Genomic DNA, 21,418 nt, shown 5'->3' with positions numbered 1-21,418 from the left:
GGAATATAGGAATAGGGCAACATAATGCATTTGGCAACCAGTGCAGTACACCACCAATGCGGACTTAAAAGGTCTCACGGACGCCAAAAGCAGGAGACCACATTAAGATAAGAGACCACCAGCAAATGTAGGACTAGGCCCTATAACAAGATGCTATCTTCAGTACCTCAAAACTCTCTTGCTGTTGCAGTACATATATTACAGGGTTACATTCAGGAGCCATGAAGTATTGTTTGCATACAACAGACGACTACGTAAAACAATCACGTCAGCCCTAAACATAGGAATGAAACTGACTTCCTGTTCTCTAAGCAGGCTCATTTGGGAAAGCATGAACATTTATTCAACCAGATTTGTTTTCTTGTACATTCAGCCACAGTACATGAACTTCCTGTGTGCTCGCACTTTACATTCTATATCTCATGTAAAACTTGTATAAGCAGATACACAGTCCATGCTTGCTAAGAGCAGACAACTGGCAAACCATGGAGATAATAACACATGATGTAGTTTTTCACCCAAAGATAAGGGAAATCTCTTTATTTCAGTTATTATTATGTGTATTTCTGATTGTAATTTGTTTAAAAAGCATTAGTAAATAATACAAAAGGTCTTATGAGCACATGTCACCACTCAGCAGAGTATTTAAAAGAGGTTAGGAAAGGCATAGGGAAGGAAATGGGCACGGCCTTCATATAAATGAGTTGATCCCGAGATGACGAAGGTTTCGAACACCTCACTTTCCCACAAATTACAGGTCACGAGACCTTTTTTTTTTTTTAATAGCTATCCATAATTATGCTTAAAATAACTTTGGCAAACCTCCATAAGATCTCTAGCCATCTGGTCCATTTCAGGGATCAAACCCTCAAGAGGCTGAGGCACTTGAGATCCAAATGCACTTCGCTGAATAGAGACACCTTCTGGCCAGTCCGATTCGGCTGGGAGCCCCTGGACCCTGTTATTCAAAAAAGGATTTTTCACATTATGTCTTCAAGTAAGCACATGTTTTTCTACTTTTTACACATCCAATTAATTAAAAGTAAAAATAGCTCCATCAAAATTTATTTCTGGCTAAAGATAGCAGCTACCGTTACCTTGTCACTCTGAACAATTAAAACTGGATTAAAGACTGAAAAAAGAAAACATACAAAGAAAAGAACTTGGTAAGCACTATCAAACTCTTATTCCAAAAAAAAATTTAAAAAAATCATCAATTAAATAACAAAACTTAAAATAAATTACTGGGGGTGCAGCTGGGGCAGTAAGTTTTAAACAACACTGGAAAAAAGAGAATGAATTAAGAATAACAAAGTTATTGCTAATTAACAGGAAATAACTCCTCTATAATACTAACAGAAGTATCTACCACTTTTTTTTAAAACTCTCTTTTCAAAAAACACTAGATGACAAGAATTTTTGAATAAAAGACCAATTTAAGTTGACGTTTTCCACATACAAATTTTTTTTAATGAAGCAATAATTAAGGCAGAGTATTGTCCCCTACTTAACTTACCAGTCATAATGTCTTTGCCTCCCCGTTTCCATATCTTAGTGCTTTCAAAGAAAATTACAAAGTGCTAAACTAAAAATATCACAAGTAGCTGTTAACCCTTTTGAAAAGAAATAGCACAGCCTTAGTAGTAAATCTCTTTTCTTCAAAGTGAGCATTGCTCCATGACAAATGATATCTCCCTCTGTGTTCTGCACATGCGAACAATTTCCTGAATTTTAAGCCACACCTCTTTCAGTAAGAGAGATGCCATGATGGGCACTGGTAGAGGATAGCTTTGTTTCTCAAACACACATTGCAAGGAACAATTTACTGATTCTTTTCACAGCTACAATCAGCATTTCAGGATTTCAAAAAAGGAACGAATATCAAGGAAGGATTAACACGTTGTCTTCATATCTGACAGCAAAAAAAAAAAAAAAAAAAGGCATCGCATGTGAGAAAACACAAAAGGTGAGCATGGGCCAATCGTTTGTGAAATTTGTATCTTTTTAAAATTACTGTGCCTAAGCATCTCTCCCTCATTCAAATTATCAATATTTTATTTGGGATTTGTTTCTTTAATGTTACAAGAAGTGCTTGTGGATATTTTCATCATCATCATCCTTTAAATGAATGTTTTACTTCTATACAAGAAACTAAATACTCAAACAATAACATCGATATATATTAATGTTCTTATATTATTTTGTAAATCTTTGTAATTTTTGTAAAATCTTTTATTTTATAGTTAGTATTAATGAACTCAGTAAATTTTCACATGGAAAAAAGGTTCAAAATTACTCCAATTTATTGAAAAACTCTAATTAAAAAATGTATCTTTGTTTTAAATCATGACACAATAGTTTCACACTATACACAACTGCTTGTATTTAACTGGCTTTGAAACAGATAAAGCTAATGCACCATGATATATTCTCAACGTCAGCTTACTCAAATATTTTTTTAAGCTGATCAAATTCGGAGTTCCCCTTGAACAGAACTCTCCTGTTGAAAAGTTCAGCAAAAATACAGCCACAACTCCAAAGGTCAACAGACATGGCATATTTAGCTTGGAGAAGAACTTCAGGCGCACGATACCACAATGTCACAACCTGGAAACAAGTATTTTAGTTTGTTTATGTAATTAAAATGCAATCACATGAAAGGACTGCCTGAATAAGACAAAGTCTCAAATTATGTACAAGAACCTTATGCCCCCCATAACCCCAACAACTCATAACTTTTGTTTTTCTTTGAAATCTCTATTGAAACAATAGCGCTATGAATCACACCAGAAAAGCATTTTAAAGAGAGTGAATACAGCTGCTACTCTTGATACGAGTAAAAAGAACAAAAGCTTCTATAGCATGATCCACTTGGGTCAGTCACATGATATGCCACGTGTTGTCTGCTGCCTGCTACCTATGATTATTGAGAATGGTAAGCTCAAGCATACAAGGATGAGTTTATTATTGATGTGTGTACATTCTGCATTGCTGAAAATTAGAAATATTCCTCTGCTTTCCAGCAAACCAAAAAAGAGCATAAGTAAAAAAAACTAGTTGGCATCTAACTATGCATTTCTTTGCAGTTTTACTCAAGGCATGGCATGGAAGGCCCAGAAAGAATTCTTAATTATTCGCACGAGAAAAAAGCATCATAAGAATGCTGAATTAATATTTGCACTGAGTTAGTAAATTTTAATTTAGTGTAGTCAGTTTTAAGAACATTCCAGACAGAGTTTTAAAATTCAAAGAAAAGTTTTACAATGCTGATTGAAATTATTTTGATATGCAGATCCAAAGAGAAGACATTATACTGGTGGAGGGAGGGGTTAAAGAAAATTTAAATGGTCATTGCATGGCCTAGCCTCTAAGAAACCAAAATCTATTTTTCTTTCTAATATAACTAAAAAGGAAAGGAAAAAATTGACAACTTAAATTATAAGCTATATTATGTCAGTGTTTTATGAGATTATGTTTCTTAATCCTTTTATCTTTTTTGCTATATTTGTGATAAAAATGACAATAGTATAAATCATAACTAACAATTCACAAAAACATGAATAATAAGCATGGATAAGATTATCTTGCCAACTGGATCTCTCTTTACTCAACCACCTATTTATTTCAACATAAAATACAAGACATAAGTTACATAAAAGATATGCCTCCAATTTATTTTTGTAAAATTTTAAAACTAAGCCTTCTCTCGCTCCAGCCACTGAAATATTTAGGGACTCAAATATTTGGTGTTCAGGTTATACGTTGTGTTATGGAAGAAGAGTTATTTTTATCTGCAACCAGTCTCAGAGGAGACATGTGAATGTATGACACAACCCACTTTAAAATGCATCACAACATAACATGCAAAGGAATTAAAGCTCATTAGAGGTTGTGAATCTTTAATTACTGATAAAACATTGAAGCATCATTGATACAATTTAATGTTTAGCAAAAACCAATAATAAAGCTTCATGCCTACTTTGATAATAGCATAGGTCAGATTAGAATAGTTGGCCAGCATGACCTTCAAGTCTTTTAGTGTCACTAGGTGATAGAAATAACAGTTAACCTAGGGAGTGTTTTAGTTAGCTGGTGCTAGAGGAAAATGAAGTTTAGGTTAGAAAAGGAAACATCAGCATTGAGAAACCTCCTATGCACACTGATGGCTGTGAGAAACAGGATCATGATACCAGGTGCAGTTGGGATTCAGCTACTGTTATGTAGATGAGGTGAGTCAAAGTGTCGACTGACCCTAATTAGGCCTAGTTGGTAGGTGAGAAAGTTGTGTGAAAAGTAGAAGCATCATCCATCATTTTCCATAATTCACTTACGGACAAGATTAAATGCAACAACAGTATGATTTTGCTGTTTGATCATCGGAGAGTGTGCTGGGGACAAATGTGGCACATCATGGAAGGATGACTAGTGACTTTTAGCCACTGATGTACAGTAATGTTAATAATTTATGTGAACAGTTATATTTGTTGAGGAGCAAATATTTTGGTACTCCATTTTTGAATTTTTACATAGTATATCCCTAAATGAGGGATGTAACAAAAGTGAGTGTTCATATACTGTCCACTGGTTACCATGTCATTTGATGACAAATTACTATATTGCAAGGGGAGGTTATTTCTGTTCTACTTGCTGTGTTTCTGTTCTGTATCTAGTATTTTACATTCCCTATTCATTCCATGTTCTAAATTCACTGTCCTTCTGGTCTTTTAATGATCTTCACATTCACATCATCAGCCCAAGCAAAGACTGTTTTAAGCCATCATCGAATCCAAACTGCATATAAAGCACCCGATGACAGCTTTTAATTTTGTGCATCCACAAAATTAGACATTGTCAGACTCATTCCATTGATACTAACTGTATCACCACCCCATTGCACTGATAATGATACTGGGGTTCAGTATGAGAATGGTTAAACATCCATCCATGCTTTGCAGACAACCACTACAACATGAACCCCTCTTACAGCTGCAAGGTCATTTTTATACCATCAGATGCTTTACTGTTGCTCTTTAAAGTATAATTCAAGTTGCACAGACTATGATTCAAACGGAGGGCAAGATTCTATTTTAGTGAAGCCTTTGCTTGGGATGTGAACTCTCCATGCTCAGCATGAAGGCAAACGCATGGACTGGTTGTTAACAAAAGTAATTTCATCACACTTTGCTAGAGGTTTCAAGGGGGTGGGGGGTAAGAACCCTTTCTGGCATGGTCCATAGTTTTACAATTGCACATTTTAGTTAAAGCTTTGTTTAAACGAGTTTTAAATTGAATGAACATCATAAATTAAAAGGATAAGCCAGATTTTTTTTTTTATAATATTAATGGTTTTAATGACACATTTTTGTACATGTTTGAATAAAAAATGCTCTTATGCACCCAATACACAATGGTGTGATTATGAATATTGTAGGTATCTCCTTTAATCCATATTAAATAGTTATAACAAATATTGACATAAAAGCGGATGTCTTATCTGCCTATAATCTCATTAAAAAATATATCTATGGGAAAATGTTAAAATCATTTTGCTATAACAATCTAACATCAAAGTTAGCGCTTCTAATCTATATTTTCCACAGACATGCGAACACTCATCACCTCAATATCTCAAAGGGATAAGCAAAGCAACTCAAGTGGTAAGCTGGGCTTAAATTATATTACTGACATACTGAATCATAGTTTGGGGCTGCAAAATGATCGTTTACTTACAAGTGCATCTAAAACAGACCTCCATGTTGTGTTATCAAATGATGTCTCTAAACCATCACACATAATAAGAGTAAACTGTCAGTCTCCTGAGTAGGGAGGTCGTCAAAACATTGCAATCATGGGAAGGCGCAGTGACGAAGTGAGCACAAAAATAATGGCATGACAGAAAATAATGTTACACACAATAACAGAGAATTTCAGAAAAGCTACTTCTTTGATATGGCCATTGTTATGGAAGAAGTTGTCAGACCAACAATATCTGCATGTGAAAAATAGAAGAATGCCATTGAATGCAAAACTGAATGAACCTCTTTTGGCATGAAGTGTTGAGACAGACTGGACTGGCAGTAGAGTGTGAACAGGTGCATTGCCACAAATGAAGCCAATGATCTGCATGCACCCTGCTTTTTCAAATGAAAGATGCAATCAAGACACATCTGCTTACATCCTTCTCACAAGCTCTACCTGTACTGATTGCAAGCTTCTCATGGTTCTTGCAGATTGCAATCTATAAATCAAGGTCGCACTGCCCAGTTTGGCGAAAATGCTGTTGCATTTCAGCTTTACTTGAAACATCCTTTGTGTCAAATGAGTCTGTTTCAAAGCTGTTGACACTACTTCAGTATCACTTAACTTTTTTCTTGTCAAACAGGTTTGCTTACATCTCACATTAGAGTCTGCTTGCTTTTACAAAGTGTATGCAAACATGGCAGCCTTCATGAGGCTTGGCTGTTTTACATGTGATTCTAAGTAAATGATTGCTTTGCAGCAGGAAATTTTGATCAAACATGATTCAGAACATTAGCATCTATCATTTAAGCCCAATTTACAACATGCCTTGCTTTTGCCCTTAAAGTCTGTAACCCCTTTCCTCACCACTGTTGTCAAGGCCATCTGAAAACTGTAAATACGTGCTAGGCCAAAATCTGCCAGTTTTAGTTGACCCTGACATGAGATGAGGATATTTTGTGGCTTCAGGTCACGGTGGATGATGCGGTTGCTGTGCAGGAAGTCCACACCATTAACCAGCTGTAGCATCAGGTCCTGCAATAGGTACAAATGTTAGGATATGTAGGAGTCAGATGGACAAGCTCTAAAAATCATGCTGATTGCTGGTTCTTATGTCTAAATATTCTGGTGCTCTGACTAGGTAAGTGACAAAATCTTTTATTTATTTCTATGCCACATTCTTTAATCCTCAGTTAGGTGCAGCAAGGTATACAAAAGAAGAAGCAATGAGAAGAGCTAAAATTAGGAAATTGTATGCTATCTCTATAACCAGAACAACCATGTATGGTCAAAGGATTTGTAGTTACTGTGCTGTCAAACAGTGGAACTCTCACCCCTTCCATATCCACCACCTACCCACCAACAAATACTTTAAACCAGGGGTGCCCAACATATGGCCCAGAGGCCACATCCATCCCACAAAAGTGCCTCATCCGACCCACTCATTCTAACCAGACACAACATAATTTCATTTTCAACATCATAATTCTGGCAAAACCGCCATGTTCTGGCCCGCAAGATTTTATATCATGTCCAGTGCCTTCAGGCGAGAAAAGGTTAGGCACCACTGCTTTAAACATACACTAAAAAAACATCTGTTTCATGAGAGTCCACATATGGCTAGTCCATCTTTTAATGCTCTCTTTGACTATTGACTATTCTGCCTGTTCGTCTTCCTGTTTATATTCACGAAACTCTCAATCCTTACTGTTTGTTCCCTGATTCCTCTTTGTGTCTTCTATGTTTGTCTTTTATTACTTGTCTGCATGGTTGTTTATCCTTCCGTCCTTTGTATACTGTCCATGTCTAGTTCTTGTCTCAAGTACTGAGAGCATGCTCCTTCGTGAGCGTGATCATGTGGTACATAAATCACACTTTTATTATTATAGTGATGAAGAATGAAGCTATTGTACTGTTTATGTACATTCACAAAATACCCAGCAGCAAAGGAGGAGTAACCCAGGATTTAAAACAAAATACTGGAAAATATGGAATTAAAGTCTCAAGAAGCTGTGGGAAAAACTGATCCTGCTTCTTCTTACTCAAGAAAAAAAAGTCAGCTAATCCCATTTCTATTTATTAATAGTATTAAATGAAGAACCTTCACAAATACAAGACATCTTATATCTTAGAGATACAAACACACCACTTTGCTTTTTATTTTTTGGACTTTCTTCCTTTTACACTCTATTCAAACCTGCTATGGGCAGCAAAAGTTTCTTTCTACTCTATTCCACTAACAGAAAACTGCTATATACCACATTAGCATTCTTGTCTCTGGACTTGGACACTCCACAGGACCTGTGACTCACTTCCTATGAATGAAAATGACCTGCTGTCAGACCACTTTCCTCACTAGGTACAGGAAACATGCCAACTTGCCTAAGCCATTAAAAAAAAAGTTTTCCTCTGGGTTTCTGCCTATTCAGTCATGCTGTCTACTGACACTGTTGCAAGGACATAAAAATATTGGACATTTATAATCTTGGCAACGTGGAAACTTATTCATTGTAATGGCCACAACCAACTATCTTCATTCATATAAACCATATAATCTTTTTTTTTAAATGCAGCCTGTATATACTTTACTAGATCCATGCCATTTCTAGCCAGATGATCACTTTGATGTCACAAGTTTAGCTTGATCTAAATAATCATTGCTGAAACCTCCCACTATGAGGCTTGATGTGAACTATGACTGTTCACAATTCAAACTGATTTTAACTGTCCTTACTTATCAGCTTTCAGCACAATCTGGCAAAGGTCTATTCACAAACTTCAAATAGTCCATGCACTCCATTTGATCTACAATACCATGTCTTAAATAAAGAGTCAAAAAATAGCAAATAAAAAAAGAGTACCCAGTGGACAACTGAATAAATAAGCATAACAACAAATAATAATAGAAAGCAAGACAAGAAAGAAAATACAGCATTTCCATTATACAATGAACATTTCGTAAAGTTTGGTTTGGTAAAACTAAGTTGGTTCACTCATGTCTGTCTACCATATACAAGAAACCTTGTATGTCAAATTAATTTGTCCACAACACTCATGGGCCATTCTCTTCTTCCAGTAATCAGGAATCCCACTATCTAATCAGCTGTAAAGTTGTGTGGTCTATCAGAGCCGGCTGCTCCTGTGAAAAAGCCAACGATCAAAGGCCTGGATGGTCGCCTCATTTATCTTGCTTGCGGAAAGCTGGCTTTTCCTATCTCATAATAAACCTGATGCCTGATTGGTAAATGAGTGAGGGTGCATACACGCAGACATGCCAGAATGCAAGTGCATGAATATATATGGGTATCATGTCAGAGAGTGAGAGTGTGTGCATGCCCGCCTGTGCACATATTTGTAAAGGTCCACATGTACCCATTATTGATGTATGAATGTACGCATTTCTTTGAAAGCATGGACATATTTCTGATTAAGGTACACTTAAATCAGTGATATGGATTACTGTTATAAGCTTTGTCACAAAATATCAATCTTCCCATCAGAAGACTGAAAAATTTGCAAGATAAGACACTGATTTGTTTTCTTTTGATTCTGGGTATTCAAGCCAGTTCAACAACAGTATGGACACTATTTTCGATCTACTTATTTGTTCCTAAATTTACTCTTTCAACCCCTCCTTCTCGCTCTCCAGTTTTCTCACTAAATGTGACTTGTACAACACTAAAATCAAAGCAGCGAGCATAAGCCTGATCTACAATCCTTCGTTTGGGCCGCTCTTGCATTCATTGCCACCACTTAATCGTTGCTAATCATGTTTGGTTGAGAGTCCTGAGCTGATCTTCTTATACTAATTCTCTAGTGTTTGTGAAATTGTAAACCTAGCAATCAATCAGACTTTGAAAATGAACAATAATATGACCTATACTTTTGAAAATATTCAGAAAGAATGAGAAAGATGGAATGAATGAGCATGTGAGAAGAAAAAAGGTTTTCGAGTCTTGTACATAGAGAGCTTTGAAATTTGTTCAAAGCTAACAGTAATTTTCAATATCATTGTCTTTTTCATGCCAGCACCACTGATGTAGCATGAAATATGCACAAGCATTCTTTCTCTATAGTGCATGATAATTATAAGTTTAAACAACCTAGCATTTAGATTTTGTCTCTGTATTTTATTCAGTATTTTGTCTCCTCTAATTCATCACTATTTTCTATGCAGAGAGGAATTTTTCAAGAATGCACTGTGATATAAACAGGTCAATTCTCGAGTTATAGTATGAAGGTGGGGTGGAGGTGGGTGAGAATCAACTATTGAATTGTAGTAATGCAGAAGTAGTAGCAAGAAAGAAATCTGATATGATCCTCATTTTTCTTTATTGTCAAACATTTTATGCAGAAATATTCTAAATCCTAGTCTCGTGGATTCCATTTAAATGATGTCTAAATAAACTGTACAAATAACTCTGTACAATCTAGCACTGCATCTACTCCTCTAGACAGCTGTTCTGATCTCTCGAAAAGACATCCTAAAGAAGGAATTTCAAGGACCTAGTTTTTCTTCTGAATAGTTAAATGTTGTCTCATCCAGTCGTTCAATGCAAAAATAGTTTTTTTTAATAAATGACCATCAATCAATTGCAAATAAATCTAAAAAATAAACTTAAATTATAAGGTTTGTTTATTTGTTTGCTTTTTTTATTTTTAGGTATATTGTTTCCCAATTCCACTCTGTTCCAGAAGATTGTACTAAGAAGTTTAAATGGGCAAAGCTGTGGCTGATGGTGCCTACTATTATAAGAAAGTATTGGTGTACACACCCGAATTCGATCTGGGCCAAGGCCTGGGGACGGACATTTCTGGAGGTAGGCGGCAAGATCTTGATCAATGTACTCAAAGACAAGATACACTCGTATCTCTTTGTCTGTTACATTAGTGTGTCCCACGTCCAGCAACCTGAAACATGGTCACAAAAGTATGATAAAACAGTAAGAGGCAGTCAAAAAAAACCCAGAGCTTTAAGTCACTCTAAATGTCTGCCAATTAACTCTTACCATCAATACCTTCACCCCACACAGACTCAGTCACGCAGACAGGGAATTTGTCAAATAATACATAAATATATTCTTATTAACATATATATGCAATGTATTGTTTTACAAATTCCTGTAACTTTAAAGCTGCTAAGCTAACATCATCTTATACCTCTTTGTTCCCCAACATCTTCCCTACTTTTCCTCACTTTCCCATACTATTTCCACAAATACCATACAAACCTGCAAATTAATGACACCAAAGTGGACCACAACTATTTACAGTTTGGGCTAATATGTAGTCGAATGAAAAAGAAAACCCAAACTGTACAGAACTAAGGTATATATATTTTTTTTAGGGACAGCTACAGATCTTCCCATTTAAAAAAAATGTGTCAAACCAATTCCTTACAAATGCATACTAAAAATGAAAACAATGATAAATTTTAAAAAATTAAGTTGGTAAGTTAGGTATGAGGGAGGACCAGCAATAACAGGTGCAAGAATTTGACCCTTTGTCACTTAGCTGGGAAGGTCTACATTCACAACTATAGAACTTACATAGCTAGCTGAGCACTTGACAACAACTTATTTGTGGGCTATAAATAGTCTGTTATTTGAGCACACTGATCGAACCAAATCACTACCCCACCTACCCTCACCCATTCTACCTTTTTTTTTTCTTTCCACACCCACTTCCAAACATGTGGTCAGGGTTCACCTAAGGTGTCACGGCTGCCAAATGCCTTTAAATCTATGTGTGCATAGCAGTATTAACAGGTGTAATGTCCTCTCAAAGAAACCAGCCATTTGAGATACCTCTGTAGTGTACCCATTCATCAAACTCACAAGGTGGCAAAAGCGTTGCCCTCCCTCTCACACCCCATTGACACCCTCCTGCCCTACTAGCAGCAAACTATACAACACACCTCTACTGTGACCGTTATTGTCTAGGCATGTGCTCTGTCTCCTGTTTACTCCCTTCAAACAAATTTGAAAACAAACTTTCACATAATCCTCTGATACTGAGTATTCAATAAACACTTACTATAAACCAGCAAGCAGACTCATCCACATTTCAGGGACTGTTCTAATCAACTGTCTAGCAAACAACAATTTTTAAATAACGTTTAGCCACTGTTATGATCCAGAGTCCACTGGACACCAGCCACAGTCACAAACTTTATATAATTAACAAAGCATGAAGGTGCGTGCAATTACAACTTCAGACTCTGGTGGAAGTACATATCTGTAATGATGTATCCAGTACAATTCAAATATGCAAACCATCTTAATCGTTTTACCTTTTGCTCTCCCTCTCTTCCCCATCCCTTCAGTTTTGCTCAAGCATAAACTACGGAATAAAAAGAAGCATGCGCCAAAGCCTGCATATAATGCACAATCTGTATTGCTCATATGAACTGCTTGGACCAAGCTGGCCTACTTACCAACAGCTTCATAATTTCAAGAATATTTGCATGGGGTAGAACAGCATCAAAACAAAACCCAAAGTAAGATAACAGCAAGTGCAACACACCACTATCAGAGCACACGGCACTTGATAATGAAATGAGCTTTTCTCTTTTTCTACACAGTGCAGTGTAACCAAACCAAAGTTTATTACAGTAAAATAATTGTTTATAAACCCACTAAGTTCTTGGCACTTTGCAGTTCACAGACTGATGGTGCACGTTACTGAATAAGTGTTATATCCTAGATGATGGTAACAGAGTGACCTGCTTTTCACTTTGTAATATGTGCATGCACTATCACAACCCATCCTTAATTGTATTCTGGGACAGGCTACTAAGCTGAAATGACCTGTCTCACTAACCTACTTTTGTAATCATTGGTGGGAACAAGACAAGGCCATCTACAGCTAAATTTAACAGTAACACCTCTTTAAACTGTACAGCAATGTCTCCCATCACACAGATCCCTGCATAAATCAACTAAGACAGCTCCAAATTCTATAATGAAAATTTGCTCAGAGCGATCTGAAAACTAAAATGAGCTATGCCCTAACATTTTGATGGGGTTGGTTGCTGTCATATAATAATCATCATCCATCCCATGGCGTTAGCCAAGTCAGAAGTCAGGAAACCATAAAATCTTGCTAAGTTCTTTATCATTTATTGGGATCAGATGGACATCATACATGCTCATTCTTGAATGTGGTCTTCCTAACTCTTTTTATCTCTCTATTTTCTTGTACGATACAGGACTTAATGCCCAAGCTACTTTTGCATCCTATCTCTGTGGCCAGATCTTTAGGGCCCATTTATTTGTCCAATTGTTTCATACTTCCTCATTAGTGGGTTGGTCTAAGATGAAGTGGCTGGGGAAAAAAATTAAACATGGAAGACAGCAAAAGATAGGAAGGGATGATAACAGCTGAGGACTGTACAGTATTCAGAATATTAACAATGCAATCAGACAGAAATGAGTAAACTGGAAGAATAAAGTACAAGAGAAGATGCAAAGCAAATAGTTAACAGGCAGATAATTAAAACTGAAATGTAGACAGGTCTAAACAAAAGTCTTTGGGCAAGAAATCCTAAATACCAGTGAGAGATTTAAAATATTTACTGTAAGATGGCAACATGCTTGTGAGTGTTAAGAAAAGTGCAAAATATATGTATGACTATGAGGAAAAAAAATTAACCTGCTCAAATAACTATATCTCTGCAAGAAAGACAGAGGTGGGCATGGTAGGAGCAAAGGAATAAAAGCCTAAGCATGCTTAGTGTCATGGTTTGAAGACCTATAATCCAAAACTTCTCTCTCAACAGCAGTAAAACCTTGTCTTTTGTTTTGAACACAGAGGCACCCACCCACACTCACACGACTTCTCACTCTGCCCTTGTGTATAAACACAAGTGCACGCACACACCCTTTCAGAAATGAAGAATTACTCACTTGACAATATTTGGATGCTCATACTTCTCCAGTTGTTTCAAAAGTGCTATCTCCCTTATCGCTGTCATTGGCATTCCTTCCTCTGTATTGCATATTCGTATCCGTTTCATAGCCACAAACTGTCCCTCATTACGGAGGTCTCTTGCTTTAAAGACTGTCCCATAAGCACCATTGCCAATAATTGCTACTTCCTCATAATTTTTTTCAGAACTTTCTCTGCGTCGATTCATCCTTTGAGATGAAGCATCTGAATGGCCATCTCGGCCTCTTGGCGATATGGCAGTTTTCATTGCTTTAACCTTGTTCGCATCTTGAAGTGATCCCTGAAAAATTTGCCAAAGATTCCACATCTGTAAAGTTTTCTCAGCCACAATCATTAATATAAGAAAAATAATATTAATAATGACAGAATTAATAACAAGATAAACGTAGTCATATTCCTAAAAAGTTCTTGTCCAAAACATGGTAAGGCACCTTCTTAAATCTTCTCATAAACAGCTACTCACAGAAATAGTTACCTTTTTGTAAACTGAAGTTCTATGCTTTAATAAGGCACTTGTGGATTACAATCACAGAACTGATAATAAAACATCCAAAGTATAAAATGTTAATATCCTGTTTCACACATTCAGAATCAATATCTGGTCATGCAGCTCTGTTTGTAATGCTCACAAAACTTTCCCGTAATCTTACTGTATCTGCTCTCCATAACCTTTACAAAGCAAATGAAAGTCAAACTGCAGTGGTTTGCAATCACTTCTCACATGGCCCTTTCCCCTTACAACACTTTTCACATAATCCTTTCCCCTTACAACATGCCATGTTAACGATTTTTTTTACACAAAAACATACTTCCTATCAATTGTAATATACATTTCTTGACTGTACAAGGTTTTTAAAGGCAACAATGTATTTCTCAAAACTATTACATTTTTAAAAACTTTAGGGACCTTTCAGAAAAGAGAAATATACATTTACAGTTCCCCCCTCTCTCATATGACTCTAATAACTTTGCAGAACAATGCCCCTTTTTCACTAATAGGTGGATGGTTAAGAAGGCCACATTTTATATTCATGTAACCCTAATTTTTCAACCTGCTTACAAAAGATGCCTAACAGAATGTAATTTGTATGCACTGTACAGCACATACTTGTTCAATCAGCATCACTTTTGAAACACAACAGGTTTTCTTTGAAAACACTGAATGTTGTTTCATGAACGATACTTCTACTACGTCAAATGTGAAATAATGATTTCACCTACTTAATACAGCAACTGAAATGTGTTGTTGCTGGTAATATAACTTGCTTTTTTGTGCGTGATTGCGTTCATCCTGTTTCCCTTATTCCATCACACTAGCCTTCTAACCTCCACAACTGGCTGAAAACAAAAATCTCCTAAAATGTGTTGTTTCATCAAGATCTGAGTATCTCTTTTCTTGTCTCATTTCTTCAATCCCAGTAAATGAAGACTGCTCCTGAAAATATATATCTGAAACTATTATTTTGGTTTTTGTTTTTACAATAACATATGATCATTCCTAAACTAAAACTTGGTCTTCAAATATTCTTCCCCAAAATCTCCAATCTGACTAACCTATGGTGGAACATTTCTGCTCAGATTCCATAGGCTGATGTTTAAATCTCTGCTCAGTCTTATCCTGTTCTGTCAGTTCCTGTAAACACTGTCACTGCCCAGTGTTAACCAATATTCTTTTTTTTTTTTAAATCGGGATTTCTCTCATCCATAACCTTTGCTTATTAAGCATATAATTAATTAGAACGACTCTTCTTCTCCATTGCTAGTCTGGGTTAGTCACGTGACAGTTATGGCATGGGATGCTCGACTGTCAGCTTTTGCCGAGACCGACCACCGCATTTTCGATTATCTTTAAGCAATTAAAACTTTTACCCTACACCCCTCCCCACCACCACTACCACCCACGCAAATGTTAAGATCGGGTCGCGTTTAGTAGGCCACCAACAATGTCCCCAGTAAAGAACACTTCCGCTGTGTAAGCAGATTTCGTCAAAGGCGCCTTCTCCCTCCCTGTCCGCCACCCACAAGGGAGCCCATCTGCTAAAGCACGACAGCAGTGTGGTGATGACGTGGACTCAGGGGGTTCGTGCTGCCTAGTTTGTTGAGGCACAAGCCACAGCACCCTCCTTTTACACCCCATCTCGCCTTCCTGGCGACAGTAGCGTTGGCTGCAGTGTATCTTGCGATAAAATCATCTGTTGAGCAATGAATCCGCTGTGCGAAGATGGTGTGTGCGTGGGTGTTTTTTTTTTTTAACTGGGGGAGGAAGAAAGAAAAGTTAAAGGGGTATGAAAAAAGGAAAAATGAAAGTGCCTCTGGGCATGCACTTGAGGTCATCATGGAGTTAAAGAATAAAGGGGTCAAAGTGGGAACGTTGCACAAACGCACGCATGGGGACTAGTGGTACATGGTGGAAACTGCCTTGGGGTCGGGAGATTTTCTTCTCTAACAAATGCAACATGCGCAGCTGTCTGATCCTTTACATCTATGGGGGCGAGTACACCCACAAGAATAATCACACCTGTTTTCAACCATCTGCCTCATGTGACTAGCCTGGCCACGCACGATTTATTTCAAAGAAAACGGCAAGACACAAGTTCTTGCGTTTATTATTATTTTTTTAATTATTTTTCAAACAATCCCACATGTTTCAAACTAATGTCATACAAGTAAACATTTCTCTTTCGGCTGGAATTATGGGAGTTTATTTTCAGCTCGGTACACCGTCCTGTTAGTTCTACCGGCAACTAGGCGTAAGACGCAGGAATTTCAAAGTATTAAAATACCGGCTGGTATTAATATTGACTGCTTAATTCCTACATCTCCAGCAATTCTGGGAACCAAATCTACTTCCCGAGTCTTTCTATGGAGGGCACATTAATATAACTTGTAAGCTCATTGCTAGGATCAAGAAAAAAACCCATAGCTAGTGCAGCATTCTGGTGCTGTTGCGACCTTGTGGAAAATCTAGCTGGCTTGACATTTTTAAGATGCCAATCATGGTATATGAGTGAAACATGGTACTGATTGTAATTTACAGGTCAACTAAAATACTTACGGGATGTATTTTTTTACTGAAAAAAAAAATCTGTATTGCAGAAACTAAACTAAATCCCTAAATTAAAAGTATTTATTGTGCAGCTACGAACCATAAACACATCTGTAAGTCCAGCACAGAGTTAAGTTTAGCAACTTCTGATTCCTGCCTGTGGAATCAAGCCAAGATTGCTTGCAAATTACAGTATAGTCAACTGCAATCAGCATATTTTGCAACCTTTCGAACAATTATTCTCATTTATGTTCTACAATCGCTGGCTTAATGACCTGCTTAGTGAATGCCTATGTGATTACACATGGCATCCAGATAGTTAAATCCACAGAGACAACGATGTTTTATTTTTATCAGCCTAAAATACCAACCTGGGGGGAGGGGGGGACAATATTTATACAGTGAGGGAAAGTAGTTGTCCGAGGCCAAATGTGAATATCAAGGATGCGTCTTGTCTCTGTAGTCATCAAAGTATCAAACCTCCATGGACATTGCTTTATATTTGTTGGGTTTTTTTTTTAAATTCCAGGGCACTTTTGCCACTGCTGTATAACTACGACCCCAGGGATAAATCAACATTCACAGGGTATGGACACCATCTTATAACTACCAAAATAAGATGCTTGTTCTTGATTTCCCTATCTTGTCTGAGGACAATGACTTACCCACACTTTTTAATGACAAACCCAAAGCACACTATTTTTGAGATAGTTATTATTTTAAGATACTTATCCTCTTTGGTTGTGTAGCTCTCTTATTTTTGCAAGACACAAGATTTCAAACATCAAGAACCCAACTCATATTCAGAAAATGGTCAAATTAATGAAATGACAATCATGCATGGATATTATACACACAAAGGTATTACACATACATCAAGATCAAAGTGAATAAAATAGCTGAAGGGGATACATTAATTAGGCATATCCAGGGCTTCTGCTAAGGCTAAATTCTTTGGGGTCCCAGGGACCCCTTCTTCAGATTTTTAAGGGGTCCCTGTTCTTCGCCCAACTTTGGAGGGGACCCCATTGACGAAAATTGAAGGGGTCCTCCGAACTTTTTAATGCGTACTGTACGCAATTTTTTGCGTAAGCAGAAGCCCTGATATCTATATTGATTTTCAAACGTTCACTACAGTTATTTTTAATTTTTTTTAACTGTTTATAAAGCCTCTTATTCTTTAATTACAAGTTCTGGACTAGATTCTCATATAGTTTTAGTTGCAGACATTTTTATATAAGACAACCATAAGATTAATTTTACTATCACAGGACCTTCACTATTTCTCCACAATGCGGGACTGAAAAGGTATGTTCAAAAAACAGTGCAGATATATTATATATATCTCACATATAATATATATTTATAATATTTGGGGGATACAACAGATACTACTGCAAATTGCAAACCAGAACTGCAAGATTTGACATGCACATATTGTGGTTTTTAGTGTGTGGTGGGAGCAGGTGTCAAAAAAAAGGAAAAAATCTGACAAATCTTTATTAATGACAATGAGTATGACAGGACAATGAGCTTTTTTTTATTTTTACATCTAGTCGTAGAGAGAAAAATATGCTAAAAAAAGAGAGGTTGTCATGAGTTAGCTTAGGACTTGGATGACAACAAATTTTGGAGATGGACAATCCAGCTACCTGCATTCACAAACTGGTTTTCTCACTGTATTGAATAGGTGTCTACCATACTGGCAGTCCAGAAGATCTACAAATATGTGGTATCCACACTGAGATGCCAAGCCAGTGCTTTTGATATTGATTCTGTAAGTATAATCGATCTAATTCCTTACAAAAAATAGTAACTTTAGAAGCTTAAACTTCTGCCCAGACCAGTGCGCAAGTGTTTCTGCAGATCCAATTTGTATGATGCCAACATCTAATCAAAGAGCAACACTGAAATTTACCAGGTGTATCAGATAGTCAAATTGGGTTTTTGGCACCTGTCAGAGTTTTTTTTAACGTGATCATGCTCTGCTACTAAGCTCCTACCACATTATATTTTACATGGCTGTGTTTCAATAAACTTGGTCACAGACTTTGAAACTCCTTGAAATACCATCAAGCATGGTAAATTGTAGAATCCAAGTGAAATAACTTTTGCTCAACAAGTTGGAGAACTGCTCCAATGGCAGGTGCAGTATTCTATGGCATTTATTTCACTCACATGGCTGCTTTGAAAAGTGCAGATTAAATGGCCACTTGCTTTACACTTGGAAACCCCCCCCCCAAAAAAAAAAGCCAAAAAAATTTTTTAGTTTCTTTTTCATTTCTTTTCATTGACCAGCATCACAAGTTTACTGCTGTATGTATCAGCACACACTCTGTGTACTATTAAAGTATGCTTACAGGCATATAAAAATACAAATCCTTCCCAAATATACTTTATGCTTAGTGTTTATAAAAGATAATTACAACTAGCTGTATGTTTGTGTAATTATTTCCTACATCTTTAGTTATATGTGGAATTATATGCACTAGAATGTCCTTCTGGTCTGTTACAGGATTCCTCAGCTCTTCACCTTACACACACCAACATCCATGGGATAGCATCTGGAAACCTGTTCATGATTTACTTTTTAAGTCAAAGTCAGAATAGCAGTGGTAAGTGATATACAAATCAATGTGTTCTTCAATACGAAGTAGTTGACACATTTCTCTGAGTAATATTTGACATCACTGATAAGAGCCTCCATCAGAAAAATCAACCAATGAGAGAGCCAAGAGGACAATCACCTGCTGGAGCTGCTATGATTAGACAAGCAAGAGCGCTTTTCATTGCCCTTTTTTGGGGGGAAATTCAAGCATCACAAGGACTGTCAGCTCATGCACTATCTCCTTAAGGTTCAAGGCCTTCCAAGATCATGTCAACCATAATTGTAAACATAAAGCACACAGCCTGCAGATGCACCAAATGTGATGTATTTTCTGCTGTACTTTTCAATAGACCATACCAGTTCTACATTCATCTCCTTCCACAGCCCGTCTTCCGTAAACCATGTTGATGGTGCTATCTACCATCAGGGCCTTTGTACAAGTGCTGTCAGTAATAGCCACAGTCCCTTTGGTGAACAGGTTAAAGTTTACTATCAATACCCTCTTGTTATGGTCATAAATCACTCAAATATAGTTGAATATAGTATTAGTGATTGTAGTAGCCACAATTTCACACACCCACCACTATTTTTTGATAAATTACACACTTATTCATTCAGTCCTTCTTGTACATTCAAAAGATAATGGTCTTATTTGTTATCTTGCCATTATCTCACCAACCCCTCCTCTCGCCACGCTTTGTGACAGAATGGATGTCCAAAACTCTAAACGTTACCCCACCTATGGACTCTATACCCTTTTTACATTTTCACACTTAACACTTGCGTTGAATGCAAGATAATAAATTTGGACTGTACTTACATGTCTCATAAACTATATATATATAGAGAGAGAGAATGTACCTCAACTGTCTGACCTGCAACTAATGTTTATATTTTCGCTTTACGATGTCTCAGCAGATTTCAATTTTAATTTGATCGAATTAAATTTTTTTGTATCAACAGTGAAAATTAAGCATCATTCAAAACAGCTCTTTATCTACTGCACCTAAGACTACAGAAGCACCTGAACGTTTTTTTGTTATTTTTTAGATGGTCCTGAAAGGCCTCTATAAAGTCTAATTAGGAATTTAAATAACAATACGAGTCTAGTCAAAACATATTTGCAATGAAAATATAATACAGCTAAGAATTGTATTTCCGGTTTCTATGCTCTACTGGGGGTTAGGAACAAGGAGGAGAAGAACTGTATTTGTAACATGTACAAAAAGAAATTACACATTTTAAAACAAAATTCTCTGGTTGTTTTGCAAAGAAAAAAACCCTTGCTATTTCTTCACACACTCTGAATTTTAAAAGAATTTGTTCCAACAGTACATTTATTGCATATGTTCAAATGAAGGCATTATAAATCACATATCTGTATGCATGTAGACACTGACTACAGGACAATTTTATGAAAATAGACACAATAAAAAATTTTACAAAATAAAATTAAAGGATTTCCTACCATTTAAAAAAAAAGTTGATGGACAGACCAAAGAAACGTAAAAAACTTGGGTCCTGCCGTGGCTGTACCTCTAAATGGTGATTCAAATAAACTAAAAGCAAATTAGAAAACTGATAATCGCTAAATAAAGTGCTTACACATATAATTTTTAAATTACCCCTCCCCCAAAATCATAAAATATAAGAGATCTGTAATAGTGTGATCCATATTTTATAAATATTGTATAAATATATCAAATTTACATACTGATTTAGATTTATCAGATGTTTGGTAATAGTGCCTGTGATACCTGATTTATATTGTAAAGAGGGAAAATCAATAAAATATAGTGCAATGCTATTAAAACACAATGCTATTTTTGTACAGCTTTCTAAGGTTTGTGAGGCAGCTATTATCATCCATAAGAAAAAGTGCGATAATAACTGAAAATTAACATCGTCCGTGTAGCATTATGTCTTTACGACTCTGACGCTCAATTAAACACTGCAATATATTTGAAAATATTGCTGTTTACTGAGTGTTGCGCTGGGCCGATGCTTTCAAGGGGACAAAGAATTAAAAGAAAAAAAAAATTGGAAATCGCACAAAGCTGCTATGATAAAACAAT

The 21,418-nt window shown here is 36.5% G+C and overlaps 2 protein-coding genes across 28 annotated transcripts in view; one reads left to right on the top strand and one right to left on the bottom strand.

Moving 5' to 3' along the window:
- Positions 1–21,418, bottom strand: part of LOC112556231 (cyclin-dependent kinase 6-like) — a 48,826-nt gene that overhangs the window by 8,553 nt on the left and 18,855 nt on the right. For 4 of the 5 annotated variants that reach the window (XM_025225059.1, XM_025225055.1, XM_025225057.1 and 1 more), the window contains exons 2-6: positions 13,647–13,969; positions 10,515–10,650; positions 6,607–6,774; positions 2,447–2,607; positions 823–958 (exon numbers count right to left, since the gene is read on the bottom strand). In XM_025225059.1, coding sequence (XP_025080844.1) covers positions 823–958; positions 2,447–2,607; positions 6,607–6,774; positions 10,515–10,650; positions 13,647–13,936 — 891 coding nt within the window. In that variant the 5' untranslated portion in view covers positions 13,937–13,969. Of the gene's footprint in view, positions 1–822; positions 959–2,446; positions 2,608–6,606; positions 6,775–10,514; positions 10,651–13,646; positions 13,970–14,164; positions 14,522–21,418 lie in introns of those variants that run through there. The other variant, XM_025225058.1, reaches the window with a different exon arrangement.
- LOC112556232 lies at positions 846–21,410 on the top strand. Of its 23 annotated transcripts, none has more exons than XR_003097653.1 (8): positions 1,004–1,966; positions 3,087–4,229; positions 6,709–6,783; positions 10,435–10,559; positions 17,265–17,321; positions 18,007–18,043; positions 18,426–18,512; positions 19,251–21,409. XR_003097653.1 is itself a non-coding variant. In XM_025225066.1 (4 exons), the coding sequence occupies exons 1-4, from the start codon at positions 988–990 to the stop codon at positions 19,356–19,358; spliced, it is 327 nt and encodes a 108-aa protein (XP_025080851.1). In that variant the 5' UTR covers positions 846–987; the 3' UTR covers positions 19,359–21,403. The 23 variants fall into 23 exon arrangements, 6 of the variants coding, with proteins under 6 accessions (XP_025080851.1, XP_025080850.1, XP_025080846.1 ...); XR_003097650.1 differs by lacking the exon at positions 3,087–4,229 and adding an exon at positions 8,816–8,980 and having other exon boundaries at positions 6,709–6,880; positions 10,438–10,559; positions 19,251–21,404; XR_003097649.1 differs by lacking the exon at positions 3,087–4,229 and adding an exon at positions 8,816–8,980 and having other exon boundaries at positions 6,709–6,880; positions 19,251–21,404.

This window comes from Pomacea canaliculata, linkage group LG2 (assembly GCF_003073045.1).
Source record: "Pomacea canaliculata isolate SZHN2017 linkage group LG2, ASM307304v1, whole genome shotgun sequence".
NCBI lineage: Eukaryota > Metazoa > Mollusca > Gastropoda > Architaenioglossa > Ampullariidae > Pomacea > Pomacea canaliculata.
Note: the sequence above shows the minus strand (reverse complement) of the source record. Positions and strands in the feature narration are given on the sequence as shown.